The sequence below is a fragment of the Hippoglossus hippoglossus genome, chromosome 8 (assembly GCF_009819705.1).
Source record: "Hippoglossus hippoglossus isolate fHipHip1 chromosome 8, fHipHip1.pri, whole genome shotgun sequence".
Taxonomy (NCBI): domain Eukaryota; kingdom Metazoa; phylum Chordata; class Actinopteri; order Pleuronectiformes; family Pleuronectidae; genus Hippoglossus; species Hippoglossus hippoglossus.
Genome location: NC_047158.1, coordinates 21,977,320 through 21,991,180, shown reverse-complemented (window position 1 = coordinate 21,991,180; position 13,861 = coordinate 21,977,320). Strand labels below are relative to the sequence as shown.

The 13,861-nt window shown below is 43.1% G+C and overlaps 3 protein-coding genes across 3 annotated transcripts; all 3 read right to left on the bottom strand.

Moving 5' to 3' along the window:
- Nucleotides 1-28: 28 nt before the first annotated feature.
- LOC117766113 (growth hormone secretagogue receptor type 1-like) lies at nucleotides 29-3,046 on the bottom strand. The gene is made up of 4 exons (XM_034592825.1): nucleotides 3,025-3,046; nucleotides 1,872-2,047; nucleotides 1,336-1,747; nucleotides 29-488 (listed from the first exon to the last, which is right to left on the bottom strand). Exons 1-4 carry the CDS (start codon nucleotides 3,044-3,046, stop codon nucleotides 253-255), a joined length of 846 nt encoding a protein of 281 aa, XP_034448716.1. The 3' UTR covers nucleotides 29-252.
- Nucleotides 3,047-4,938: 1,892 nt separating this feature from the next.
- On the bottom strand, nucleotides 4,939-7,971 carry LOC117766112 (growth hormone secretagogue receptor type 1-like). The gene is made up of 5 exons (XM_034592824.1): nucleotides 7,950-7,971; nucleotides 6,803-6,978; nucleotides 6,201-6,678; nucleotides 5,506-5,535; nucleotides 4,939-5,353 (listed from the first exon to the last, which is right to left on the bottom strand). Exons 1-5 carry the CDS (start codon nucleotides 7,969-7,971, stop codon nucleotides 5,070-5,072), a joined length of 990 nt encoding a protein of 329 aa, XP_034448715.1. The 3' UTR covers nucleotides 4,939-5,069.
- Nucleotides 7,972-9,795: 1,824 nt separating this feature from the next.
- On the bottom strand, nucleotides 9,796-12,366 carry LOC117766111 (growth hormone secretagogue receptor type 1-like; the record flags this gene model as incomplete). Its single annotated transcript, XM_034592823.1, has 4 exons — nucleotides 9,796-10,177; nucleotides 10,688-10,765; nucleotides 11,613-12,024; nucleotides 12,148-12,366. Coding segments are annotated over 4 exons (876 nt in total), but the record flags the coding sequence as incomplete, so codon positions are not given.
- Nucleotides 12,367-13,861: the final 1,495 nt, after the last annotated feature.

Genomic DNA, 13,861 nt, shown 5'->3' with positions numbered 1-13,861 from the left:
TGTGTTAGCTGTGTGTTAGCTGTGTTAGCAGGGTTAGCTGTGTGTTAGCAGGGTGTTAGCTGCTCCTACAGTCAAAGCTCATGATATCTTAGTTCAGTGCAGGTCTGAAAGCAGCTGAATTCAGTTTGTTAATATGGTCGTTGCAGAACCACCAGTGATCATCACAGCTACCTTGTGTTTCTGCTGTTGTTACGTGTGCCTATATGTTTACAAAGTGGTTGTGGAGTGTCCTGATGAGAGCGTTGTGCTCAGTCAGTGAGACGGTGTGAGACAGTGCGTGTGCACGAGGCTACGCACAGCGTGTCTGTACCTGGCGGACATCAGGTGGTACACCAGAGGGTTGATGGCAGCACTGAGGCGGGAGAGGATCCAGGCGACCAGGTAAAATATTCGTGAACTTTCATCAAGAGTCCACTGAGAAACATAGTTCATGATCAGACCGACGATGTAGGGCAGCCAGCACAGGACGAAGGCCAAGAAGACCACTCCTGATGGACACGAGGAGAAGGACACAGGAAGTGGACATGAGAATCATCAATATCTGCAGGGGATAGAATACATGTCTCACACTGTTAAACAAGAGAGCTGTGTCTCAGTTCAGGGGCTGCAACCTTCAGAGGACACCATCTACTCAACCCACCTCCTTCCTCGGTCAGGTAGAATGTGAAGGCTGAAACTAAATGAGACCGTCTGGTCCACAGAGGAGAAGCTTGTCCTGTCCTTAAGTTGGACACGACAGAAAGCTTAATGCCTCTTGGTTTTTTAACATGTGAGCCGTTAGTTGAGTTGATACGGTTCGTCACCAAAGTGCAATGAGTCCTGGGACATGTTGGACCTGGAAGGATTCACTCATCAGAGCTTTCTCTGGTATGAAAGGAAGCATCTGTAGGAGCCTTTCTACTCGTGTCACTGTGATGCAGCCCCTAAATTGACACACAGCTGGAAATAAAGATGGACGACATGACTGCTCACCAAAAGTGAAGCCAAAGCATCTCGATTGCCCCCTGGTGGCTGGCTGCAGGTCCTAAACCTTGCCTGCCTCCTTGATGGTAACAGGCGGGACATGGACCAAACTAAAAAGTCAAAATACACGTCAAATATATTCTCAATGATGGTTTCTGTCATTTTATGTGATTCTTATAAAACTGGTGAGTTCTTTTTCTGGTAAATTTAGTTTTGATTATCTATTGGATGATACAGCTCCGACTCTGGCTCCAGATGTGCAAGCCGAGATGAAGACAAAGTATTAAATCTGTTCGTCAGCCTTTGTCAGTTGTATTTAGTAAAAGCTAAATTCAGAACCTAAGGGTGTGTGTGTTGGATTGTGTTTCTCACCCAGCATCTTGACTGTGTGTCGGTGACTCTTGTCTTTACGGCTGCTTTGTGGACGGAGCCTCAGAGTCCGTCCAATCAGGATGTAGACCAGTCCCAGGATGCACATGGGTACCAGGACATACAGGTTGGTGAGAATTATCGTGGCCAACTCGAGGCCTGAGGAGAATGAGTTCATCGTGACCATGGCAAAAAATGGTGCTGCACTGACAGCCGCTCCCACCCAGAGGCAACCAATCAGAGCCCTGGTTCTGCGACGTGTCACCAGCGTCATAGCGGTGATTGGCCAGCAGAAAACCAGGTACCTCTCCAGGGAGAGAAAGGTGATGTGGAGGATGGTGCAGAAGGTGCAGCACTTAGACAGGAACATGGTCAGCTTACAGACGAAGACTCCTAACTTCCAGCCTGTCCAGAGCTGGAAGAGACACAATCCGTTTAGTGCACGTTCAGCCAAACCATGACTATCTGGTCAAATCACAGTGAACTGTCACAAAAAGGTGTATAAGTATACAAGTATTATAGGATATATGTGAGGGCACCTGCAATACATCCAGAGCCAGCAGCAGGAGGAACAGCAGGTCACTAACAGCCATGCTGCTCAGGTAGAGGTAGGCGGAGCTTCTCATGTGTGGGCGAAGCCAAACCACCAGAAGGGTCAGTGTGTTTCCAAGAACGCCGAAGATTATCAGTGGAACCACAATCACAGTCACACACACTAGAAAATGAAATATTGATGATTGATTTTCATTAGAATCACAAATTTACACATTTTCAGTCCACAATGGAAAATGGTAAAAAACGTTCACAGAAACAATTAGTTCTCATGATTACTGGCACAAGAAGATGTTTTTTCAGTTTTTTCCTAAACTACTATGAAAGACTAGTATCAAAATATAAGAAACAACATGGAGTCAGGTAGAAATATCCTTTAAATGTTTTCTCCATAGCTCAGCAACATTTTCAGCCCCAGTGATCATATCAATATCAGACGGGAGGAATATTTTACTGTTATTTATAACTTTAACTTCCTTAGAAAATTGATTTGCATCATTCTGCTGAAGCTTTCTGGCCAAGTTCTGCTAATTCATTTTAATAAAATGTTCTGCATAATAAAATCTGGAACACACACACACACACACAGACACATATTTACAATTCATTTTATAACTCTCACTTTTCCTCCAGAACTTTTATTCATTTTCCAGATTGTTTTTACAGTTTCAGTTAAAATATTGCAGAGGTAATTCATCATGTTCACTGGAAACAGACGGGAGCAACTGGGCAGTTTAATATGTGGTGTGATTTTAAATCTATTCAAATGCCTGTGTTTATGAAACAATATATAACGTTTTAATTGGTGATATTTAAAGGTGCTGGGAGGAGGATCTGTTTATTGAATATTGACAGAATCAGGCTAAGAGGACAAACCTGTCTTTATGCTAAGCTAAGCTAAGCAGCTGCTTTGTATTTACTGTAGAATCATCTCAACTCTCAGTTTTTCTTTGTAATAATTTAGTAAATTGTTTAATTTGTTATAAGAGGAAAATATTTTAATTTTCTGTCCTTCAGATAAAGGTTGAAGTTGTTTTTTATATTTTTATATTTTTATAACTAATAATAATAATAATGACAGTAGCTGGCTGTATCATTTTAAAATCGTCTACAGTATCATCACTATTGTTTTGTACCCACCTAACTTAACTGATACAGACATTGTTTCCTCCTCCTGACAGTCTTGGTTGGAGCAGTTTCCCTGGAAGCCTGGCGTGCTACAGTTTTTAACTCCACAGCTCACGTTTCCCTACTCCATTAGATCCATGACGGCTCAGGTGGGAGCAGGACGGAGAAACCTGCAGGGGAGAGGTGTGTGTGTCCCAGGTTCCACAGACCTGACGCACACTGATGGCTTTCCTATGACGCTCGATCACAGCCAACACTGAGAGGAATGGTCAAGTGCTGTCTAATCAGAGCAACAGAAAAAACACACAGGAACATATTTAGAACCACATAAACATGCATGTATCACACTGTGAACTCTGAATAAACACATGTACTGCACATATTCACACTAAGAGCTGTTCTACACACATGGATGCACACATATTCAATATCACCACATTCAAATCCAACCTATCAAAGATTTAATCAGACCTTCCTCACTATTCTTACAAGTTTAAAAAACTGATGCAGAAAAGAAAAGGAGATCTCGTCCCAACGCCTCCATCGACTGCCTGGCCGTGCTCACTGCAAAAGACAAGGAGCTGAAGAAGAGTCGGGCAGAGACGCTGGAGGTGAAGCTGCAGCAGGAGACGACTCCAACTGAGGGACTGAGCTGCAGGAAGGTGGAGGCCGTCAACAAAGGACACACGTCTCTGAAGGATCAAGTTCACCAACTGAAAAGTGACCAGATGAAGCTGGAGGAGGACGTGAGACACAAGGACGAGTTGATTAAGACAGAAACAAAGAAGAGACGAGCTTCCACAGAATCATACCTGGACAAGCTGAGTGAGACGGAGAACGAGCTGGAGAGTGTTGCGAGGAAGTGGAGGAGAAAAGTGGAGCAGCTGGAGAGAGTGAAGGTGAAGAACGAAGACAAACGTCTGAACCAGCAGACAAATGATTACACAAAGAAAAGAGGGATGAGAGGACGTTTGTCCTGAACCCTCTCACCCTTCTACCTTCCTCTTTCCGTGTCAGTCGTTGACAACAGGAGTTAACATGTCATTTGCATCAGGTTTTGTTGCCAAGCAGGTTTACACATACAAGGAATTCAATGTGGTGTAAGTGTGCAAGTTAAAATATAAAAAATACAAAAATAGGAAACTTTGTCTCTAATATATAGAGATATTATATTATTCTGACACCACATGGACCACACACAGTTTTCTTTAAATAATCTTTATTTAAAAACAATATAAAGTTCACACATAAACTAACATGACTCTGTAAATACATCACCAGGAGTTATAAACAAAGTTTAACATGAAAAAACACAAACTGAGAGGAAAGAAATTATTATTTAAATGTATTATTTTTATTCTAAAATATTATCAACATGTTTAATTGGTTAAAAGATTGAAGGTTTTTAGGTTTTAGGTCGATTGTTTGGTTTCATCTTTGCGGAAGTATTTTATTTTTTCAGACCCCTGGTAAGACAAGACCCGCCCCTACCCAACCTCTGATTGTCTTATTTTATTTTCATTCCCCAAACTCCGACCAATCATCACTGGACTTGCCTTAAACTAACTAATCGGAGGCTAGGTGGGGGCGGGTCTTCGCTCACCCCAAGTAGATTGCGGAAACGTCTGAATGTTACTGTCAGAGAAAATCTGTAAATACCTGCTGCTAGCTGTGTTAGCAGTGTGTTAACTGTGTTAGCAGTGTTAGCTGTGTGTTAGCAGTGTGTTAACTGTGTTAACTGTGTTAGCTGTGTGTTAGCAGTGTGTTGGCTGTGTATTAGCTGTGTTAGCAGGGTTAGCTTTGTGTTAGCTGTGTGTTAGCAAGGTTGGCTGTGTATTAGCTGTGTTAGCAGGGTTAGCAGTGTGTTGGCTGTGTTAGCAGGGTTAGCTGTGTGTTAGCAGAGTGTTAGCTGCTCCTAAAGTCAAAGCTCATGATATCTTAGTTCAGTGCAGGTCTGAAAGCAGCTGAATTCAGTTTGTTAATATGGTCGTTGCAGAACCACCAGTGATCATCACAGCTACCTTGTGTTTCTGCTGTTGTTACGTGTGCCTATATGTTTACAAAGTGGTTGTGGAGTGTCCTGATGAGAGCGTTGTGCTCAGTCGGTGAGACGGTGTGAGACAGTGCGTGTGCACGAGGCTACGCACAGCGTGTCTGTACCTGGCGGACATCAGGTGGTACACCAGAGGGTTGATGGCAGCACTGAGGCGGGAGAGGATCCAGGAGAACAGGTGAAAAGAAAAATCTGTACTGTTAGGACCGGATCTCTGAGAAACATAGCTCATGATCAGACGGACGATGTAGGGCAGCCAGCACAGGACGAAGGCCAAGAAGACCACTCCTGATGGACATGAGGAGAAGGACACAGGAAGTGGACATGAGAATCATCAATATCTGCAGGTGATAGAATACATGTCTCACACTGTTAAACAAGAGAGCTGTGTCTCAGTTCAGGGGCTGCAACCTTCAGAGGACACGATCTACTCAACCCACCTCCTTCCTCGGTCAGGTAGACTGTGAAGGCTGAAACAAAATGAGACCGTCTGGTCCACAGAGGAGAAGCTTGTCCTGTCCTTAAGTTGGACACGACAGAAAGCTTAATGCCTCTTGGTTTTTTAACATGTGAGCCGTTAGTTGAGTTGATACGGTTCGTCACCAAAGTGCAATGAGTCCTGGGACATGTTGGACCTGGAAGGATTCACTCATCAGAGCTTTCTCTGGTATGAAAGGAAGCATCTGTAGGAGCCTTTCTACTCGTGTCACTGTGATGCAGCCCCTAAATTGACACACAGCTGGAAATAAAGATGGACGACATGACTGCTCCCCAAAAGTGAAGCCAAAGCATCTCGATTGCCCCCTGGTGGCTGGCTGCACGTCCTACACCTTGCCTGCCTCCTTGATGGTAACAGGCGGGACATGGACCAAACTAAAAAGTCAAAATACACGTCAAATATATTCTCAACGATGGTTTCTGTCATTTTATGTGGTTCTTATAAAACTGGTGAGTTCTTTTTCTGGTAAGTTTAGTTTTGATTATCTATTGGATGATACAGCTCCGACTCTGGCTCCAGATGTGCAAGCCGAGATGAAGACAAAGTATTAAATCTGTTCGTCAGCCTTTGTCAGTTGTATTTAGTAAAAGCTAAATTCAGAACCTAAGGGTGTGTGTGTTGGATTGTGTTTCTCACCCAGCATCTTGACTGTGTGTCCGTGACTCTTGTCTTTACGGCTGCTTTGTGGACGGAGCCTCAGAGTCCGTCCAATCAGGATGTAGACCAGTCCCAGGATGCACAGGGTTACCAGGACATACAGGTTGTAGAGAATCATCATGGCCGACCAGAGGCCTGAAGAGAATGAGCATTCTGATAATCTGCACACTTCCTTTTCAACCTCTTTTCCCATATGATCCAATTCCTCCACTCTCTTCACTTCCATCATGACCAACACTGGTGCTGCACTGACAGCCGCTCCCAGCCAGAGGCAGCCAATCAGAGCCCTGGTTCTGCGACGTGTCACCAGCGTCTTGGAGGTGATTGGCCAGCAGACAACCAGGTACCTCTCCAGGGAGAGAAAGGTGATGTGGAGGATGGTGCAGAAGGTGCAGCACTTAGACAGGAACATGGTCAGCTTACAGACGAAGACTCCTAACTTCCAGCCTGTCCAGAGCTGGAAGAGACACAATCCGTTTAGTGCACGTTCAGTCAAACCATGAGTATCTGGTCAAATCACAGTGAACTGACACAAAAAGGTGTATAAGTATATAAGTATTATAGGATATATGTGAGGGCACCTTATATAGATCCAGAGCCAGCAGCAGGAGGATCAGCAGGTCACTAACAGCCATGCTGCTCAGGTAGAGGTAGGCGGAGCTTCTCATGTGTGGGCGAAGCCAAACCACCAGAAGGGTCAGTGTGTTTCCAAGAACGCCGAAGATTATCAGTGGAACCACAATCACAGTCACACACACTAGAAAATGAAATATTGATGATTGATTTTCATTAGAATCACAAATTTAAGCATTTTCAGTCCACAATGGAAAATGGTAAAAAACGTTCACAGAAACAATTAGTTCTCATGATTACTGGCACAAGAAGATGTTTTTTCAGTTTTTTCCTAAACTATTATGAAAGACTAGTATAAAAATATAAGAAACAACATGGAGTCAGGTAGAAATATCCTTTAAATGTTTTCTCCATAGCTCAGCAACATTTTCAGCCCCAGTGATCATATCAATATCAGACGGGAGGAATATTTTACTGTTATTTATAACTTTAACTTCCTTAGAAAATTCATTTGCATCATTCTGCTGAAGCTTTCTGGCCAAGTTCTGCTAATTCATTTGAATAAAATGTACTGCATATCTAAATCTGGAACACACACACACACACACACATTTAGTTTTCATTTTATAACTCTCACTTTTCCTCCAGAACTTTTATTCTTTTTCCAGATTGTTTTTACAGTTTCAGTTAAAATATTGCAGAGGTAATTCATCATGTTCACTGGAAACAGACGGGAGCAACTGGGCAGTTTAATATGTGGTGTGATTTTATATCTATTCAAATGCTTGTGTGCATGTGTTTATATCACAATATATAACGTTTTAATTGGTGATATTTAAAGGTGCTGGGAGGAGGATCTGTTTATTGATTATTGACAGAATCAGGCTAAGAGGACAAACCTGTCTTTATGCTAAGCTAAGCTAAGCAGCTGCTTTGTATTTACTGTAGAATCATCTCAACTCTCAGTTTTTCTTTGTAATAATTTCATAAATTGTTTAATTAGTTATAAGAGGAAAATATTTGAGTGTTCTGTCCTTCAGATAAAGGTTGTAGCTGTTTTTTATATTTTTATAACTAATAATAATAATAATGACAGTAGCTGGCTGTATCATTTTAAAATCGTCTACAGTATCATCACCATTGTTTTGTACCCACCTAACCAGATCGCTCCAGACATTGTTTCCTACTCCTGACAGTCTTGGTTGGAGCAGTTTCCCTGGAAGCCTGGCGTGCTACAGTTTTTAACTCCACAGCTCACGTTTCCCTACTCCATTAGATCCATGACGGCTCAGGTGGGAGCAGGACGGAGAAACCTGCAGGGGAGAGGTGTGTGTGTCCCAGGTTCCACAGACCTGACGCACACTGATGGCTTTCCTATGACGCTCGATCACAGCCAACACTGAGAGGAATGGTCAAGTGCTGTCTAATCAGAGCAACAGAAAAAACACACAGGAACATATTTAGAACCACATAAACATGCATGTATCACACTGTGAACTCTGAATAAACACATGTACTGCACATATTCACACTAAGAGCTATTCTACACACATGGATGCACACATATTCAATATCAACACAGTAAAATTCAACCTATCAAAGATTTAATCAGACCTTCCTCACTATTCTTACATGTTTAAATCACTGATGCAGAAAAGAAAAGGAGATCTCGTCCCAACGCCTCCATCGACTGCCTGGCCGCGCTCACTGCAAAAGACAAGGAGCTGAAGAAGAGTCGGGCAGAGACGCTGGAGGTGAAGCTGCAGCAGGAGACGACTCCAACTGAGGGACTGAGCTGCAGGAAGGTGGAGGCCGTCAACAAAGGACACACGTCTCTGAAGGATCAAGTTCACCAACTGAAAAGTGACCAGATGAAGCTGGAGGAGGACGTGAGACACAAGGACGAGTTGATTAAGACAGAAACAAAGAAGAGACGAGCTTCCACAGAATCATACCTGGACAAGCTGAGTGAGACGGAGAACGAGCTGGAGAGTGTTGCGAGGAAGTGGAGGAGAAAAGTGGAGCAGCTGGAGAGAGTGAAGGTGAAGAACGAAGACAAACGTCTGAACCAGCAGACAAATGATTAGACAAAGAAAAGAGGGATGAGGGGACGTTTGTCCTGAACCCTCTCACCCTTCTACCTTCCTCTTTCCGTGTCAGTCGTTGACAACAGGAGTTAACATGTCATTTGCATCAGGTTTTGTTTCCAAACAGGTTTACACATACAAGGAATTCAATGTGGTGTAAGTGTGCAAGTTAAAATATAAAAAATACAAAAATAGGAAACGTTGTCTGTAATATATAGAGATATTATATTATTCTGACACCACATGGACCACACACAGTTTTCTTTAAATAATCTTTATTTAAAAACAATATAAAGTTCACACATAAACGAACATAACTCTGTAAATACATCACCAGGAGTTATAAACAAAGTTTAACATTAAAAAACACAGAGGAGAGAAATTATTATTTAAATGTCTATTTTTATTCTAAAATATTATCAACATGTTTAATTGGGTAAAAGATTGAAGGTTTTTATTTCTTTTCTATTAAAGGAGGTCGATTGTTTGGTTTCATCTTTGCGGAAGTATTTTATTTTTTCACACCCCAGGTAAGACAAACCCCGCCCCTACCCAACCTCTGATTGGCTTATTTCATCTTCATTCCCCAAACTCCGACCAATCATCACTGGACTTGCCTTAAGTGGGCGGGTCTTCGCTGACCCCGAGTAGATTGCGGAAACGTCTGAATGTTACTTTCAGAGAAAATCTGTAAATACCTGCTGCTAGCTGGGTTAGCAGAGTGTTAGCTGTGTGTTAGCTGTGTGTTAGCTGTGTATTAGCTGTGTATTAGCTGTGTTAGCAGGGTTAGCTGTGTGTTAGCTGTGTGTTAGCTGTGTATTAGCTGTGTTAGCAGGGTTAGCTGTGTGTTAGCTGTGTGTTAGCAGAGTGTTAGCTGTGTGTTAGCTGTGTGTTAGCTGTGTTAGCAGGGTTAGCTGTGTGTTAGCAGGGTGTTAGCTGCTCCTACAGTCAAAGCTCATGATATCTTAGTTCAGTGCAGGTCTGAAAGCAGCTGAATTCAGTTTGTTAATATGGTCGTTGCATAACCACCAGTGATCATCACAGCTACCTTGTGTTTCTGCTGTTGTTACGTGTGCCTATATGTTTACAAAGTGGTTGTGGAGTGTCCTGATGAGAGCGTTGTGCTCAGTCAGTGAGACGGTGTGAGACAGTGCGTGTGCACGAGGCTACGCACAGCGTGTCTGTACCTGGTGGACATCAGGTTGTACAGCAGAGGGTTGATGGCAGCACTGAGGTAGAAGAGGACCGAGGAGACCAGGTTGAAATACTGAGACAGATAATATATAAAGAGGGAGTGTGTGTCAGTGTGTGTGTTAATGTGTGTAATGTCAGTGGGCGTTGCAACATACGTGTGTTTGCCTGCTGTCGGTGTTGTGAGACTGAGTGTGTCCTTCTGTGACTTTATGCAAATGGTTGTGTTTGGCTTGTTATGTGTAGTATTGTGTATCTCCGAGTGTGTGTCTGTTTCAGTGCGAGGAGCCAGGTTGTGTGTGCTCTCTCCAGCTCTGACGTCGTGTGATACAACATGATGTGCGCTCGTATCGTCAGAACCTGCGCCCGGGTCAGTGAGCGTTTCAGGTTGTGAGTCCACCAAGTGTGCGTCTGCATCACTGTGTGTGTCGATCTCGTTGTTTGTGTTTTCACAGAGTGCATCATCTGTGTCTGTGTGAGCTCGTGTCTTCAGGTCCCAGTCTGAGAGGCTAACAGGTTCGGTAACCGAGGCCATGTTGCCTGTGCTTTCAGGAGGAGTGTTCATGTCCGAGTGTGTGTTTGTGTCTGTGTTAGTTCCCCGACTTTCAGCACCAGTGCCCAGAGAAAGAGAGAATATGGTCCGACCGACATGGAAGGGCAGCCAGCAGAGGACGAAGGCCAAGACGATCACTCCTGATGGACACGAGGAGAAGGACACAGGAAGTGGACATGAGAATCATCAATATCTGCAGGTGATAGAATACATGTCTCACACTGTTAAACAAGAGAGCTGTGTCTCAGTTCAGGGGCTGCAACCTTCAGAGGACACGATCTACTCAACCCACCTCCTTCCTCGGTCAGGTAGACTGTGAAGGCTGAAACAAAATGAGACCGTCTGGTCCACAGAGGAGAAGCTTGTCCTGTCCTTAAGTTGGACACGACAGAAAGCTTAATGCCCCTTGGTTTTTTAACATGTGAGCCGTTAGTTGAGTTGATACGGTTCGTCACCAAAGTGCAATGAGTCCTGGGACATGTTGGACCTGGAAGGATTCACTCATCAGAGCTTTCTCTGGTATGAAAGGAAGCATCTGTAGGAGCCTTTCTACTCGTGTCGCTGTGATGCAGCCCCTAAATTGACACACAGCTGGAAATAAAGATGGACGACATGACTGCTCCCCAAAAGTGAAGCCAAAGCATCTCGATTGCCCCCTGGTGGCTGGCTGCAGGTCCTAAACCTTGCCTGCCTCCTTGATGGTAACAGGCGGGACATGGACCAAACTAAAAAGTCAAAATACACGTCAAATATATTCTCAATGATGGTTTCTGTCATTTTATGTGGTTCTTATAAAACTGGTGAGTTCTTTTTCTGGTAAATTTAGTTTTGATTATCTATTGGATGATACAGCTCCGACTCTGGCTCCAGATGTGCAAGCCGAGATGAAGACAAAGTATTAAATCTGTTCGTCAGCCTTTGTCAGTTGTATTTAGTAAAAGCTAAATTCAGAACCTAAGGGTGTGTGTGTTGGATTGTGTTTCTCACCCAGCATCTTGACTGCGTGTCGGTGACTCTTGTCTTTACGGCTGCTTTGTGGACGGAGCCTCAGAGTCCGTCCAATCAGGATGTAGACCAGTCCCAGGATGCACATGGGTACCAGGACATACAGGTTGGTGAGAATTATCGTGGCCAACCAGAGGCCTGAGGAGAATGAGTTCATCATGAATATGGCCAAAAATGGTGCTGCACTGACAGCCGCTCCCACCCAGAGGCAACCAATCAGAGCCCTGGTTCTGCGACGTGTCACCAGCGTCATAGCGGTGATTGGCCAGCAGAAAACCAGGTACCTCTCCAGGGAGAGAAAGGTGATGTGGAGGATGGTGCAGAAGGTGCAGCACTGTGAGAGGAACACGGTCAGCAAATAGCTGAAGTCTCCTAACTTCCAGCCTGTCCAGAACTGGAAGAGACACAATCCGTTAGTGCACGTTCAGCCAAACCATGAGTATCTGGTCAAATCACAGTGAACTGTCACAAAAAGGTGTATAAGTATATAAGTATTATAGGATATATGTGAGGGCACCTTATATACATCCAGAGCCAGCAGCAGGAGGATCAGCAGGTCACTAACAGCCATGCTGCTCAGGTAGAGGTAGGCGGAGCTTCTCATGTGTGGGCGAAGCCAAACCACCAGAAGGGTCAGTGTGTTTCCAAGAAGGCCGAAGATTATCAGTGGAACCAAAATCACAGTCAAACACACTAGAAAATGAAATATTGATGATTGATTTTCATTAGAATCACAAATTTACACATGTTCAGTCCACAATGGAAAATGGTAAAAACGTTTCTAGAAATAATTAGTTCTCATGATTACTGGCACAAGAAGATGTTTTTTCAGTTTTTTCCAAAACTACTATGAAAGACTAGTATAAAAATATAAGAAACAACATGGAGTCAGGTAGAAATATCCTTTAAATGTTTTCTCCATAGCTCAGCAACATTTTCAACCCCAGTGATCATATCAATATAAGACGGGAGGAATATTTTACTGTTATTTATAACTTTAACTTCCTTAGAAAATTGATTTGCATCATTCTGCTGAAGCTTTCTGGCCAAGTTCTGCTAATTCATTTTAATAAAATGTTCTGCATAATAAAATCTGGAACACACACACACACACACAGACACATATTTACAATTCATTTTATAACTCTCACTTTTCCTCCAGAACTTTTATTCATTTTCCAGATTGTTTTTACAGTTTCAGTTAAAATATTGCAGAGGTAAATCATCATGTTCACTGGAAACAGACGGGAGCAACTGGGCAGTTTAATATGTGGTGTGATTTTAAATCTATGCAAATGCTTGTGTGCATGTGTTTATATCACAATATATAACGTTTTAATTGGTGATATTTAAAGGTGCTGGGAGGAGGATCTGTTTATTGAATATTGACAGAATCAGGCTAAGAGGACAAACCTGTCTTTATGCTAAGCTAAGCTAAGCAGCTGCTTTGTATTTACTGTAGAATCATCTCAACTCCCAGTTTTTCTTTGTAATAAATTGTTTAATTAGTTATAAGAGGAAAATGTTAGAATTTTCTGTCCTTCAGATAAAGGTTGAAGTTGTTTTTTTATATTTTTATAACTAATAATAATAATAATAATGACAGTAGCTGGCTGTATCATTTTAAAATCGTCTACAGTATCATAACCCTTGTTTTGTACCCACCTAACCTCATTGATCCAGACATTGTTTCCTCCTCCTGACAGTCTTGGTTGGAGCAGTTTCCCTGGAAGCCTGGCGTGCTACAGTTTTTAACTCCACAGCTCACGTTTCCCTCCATTAGATCCATGACGGCTCAGGTGGGAGCAGGACGGAGAAACCTGCAGGGGAGAGGTGTGTGTGTCCCAGGTTCCACAGACCTGACGCACACTGATGGCTTTCCTATGACGCTCGATCACAGCCAACACTGAGAGGAATGGTCAAGTGCTGTCTAATCAGAGCAACAGAAAAAACACACAGGAACATATTTAGAACCACATAAACATGCATGTATCACACTGTGAACTCTGAATAAACACATGTACTGCACATATTCACACTAAGAGCTGTTCTACACACATGGATGCACACATATTCAATATCACCACATTCAAATCCAACCTATCAAAGCTTTAATCAGACCTTCCTCACTATTCTTACAAGTTTAAAAAACTGATGCAGAAAAGAAAAGGAGATCTCGTCCCAACGCCTCCATCGACTGCCTGGCCGCGCTCACTGCAAAAGACAAGGAG

Coding starts and splice junctions, on each gene's coding strand:
- LOC117766113 (XM_034592825.1), bottom strand. CDS start 3,046: ATGTCTGTATCAGTTAAGTTAG. Junction 1,748..1,871: donor TGGCTCTGGATGTATTGCAG/GTGCCCTCACAT, acceptor TGTCTCTTCCAG/CTCTGGACAGGCTGGAAGTT. Junction 489..1,335: donor ACACACAGTCAAGATGCTGG/GTGAGAAACACA, acceptor CGTGTCCATCAG/GAGTGGTCTTCTTGGCCTTC.
- LOC117766112 (XM_034592824.1), bottom strand. CDS start 7,971: ATGTCTGGAGCGATCTGGTTAG. Junction 6,679..6,802: donor TGGCTCTGGATCTATATAAG/GTGCCCTCACAT, acceptor TGTCTCTTCCAG/CTCTGGACAGGCTGGAAGTT. Junction 5,536..6,200: donor ACACACAGTCAAGATGCTGG/GTGAGAAACACA, acceptor ATTTTGTTTCAG/CCTTCACAGTCTACCTGACC.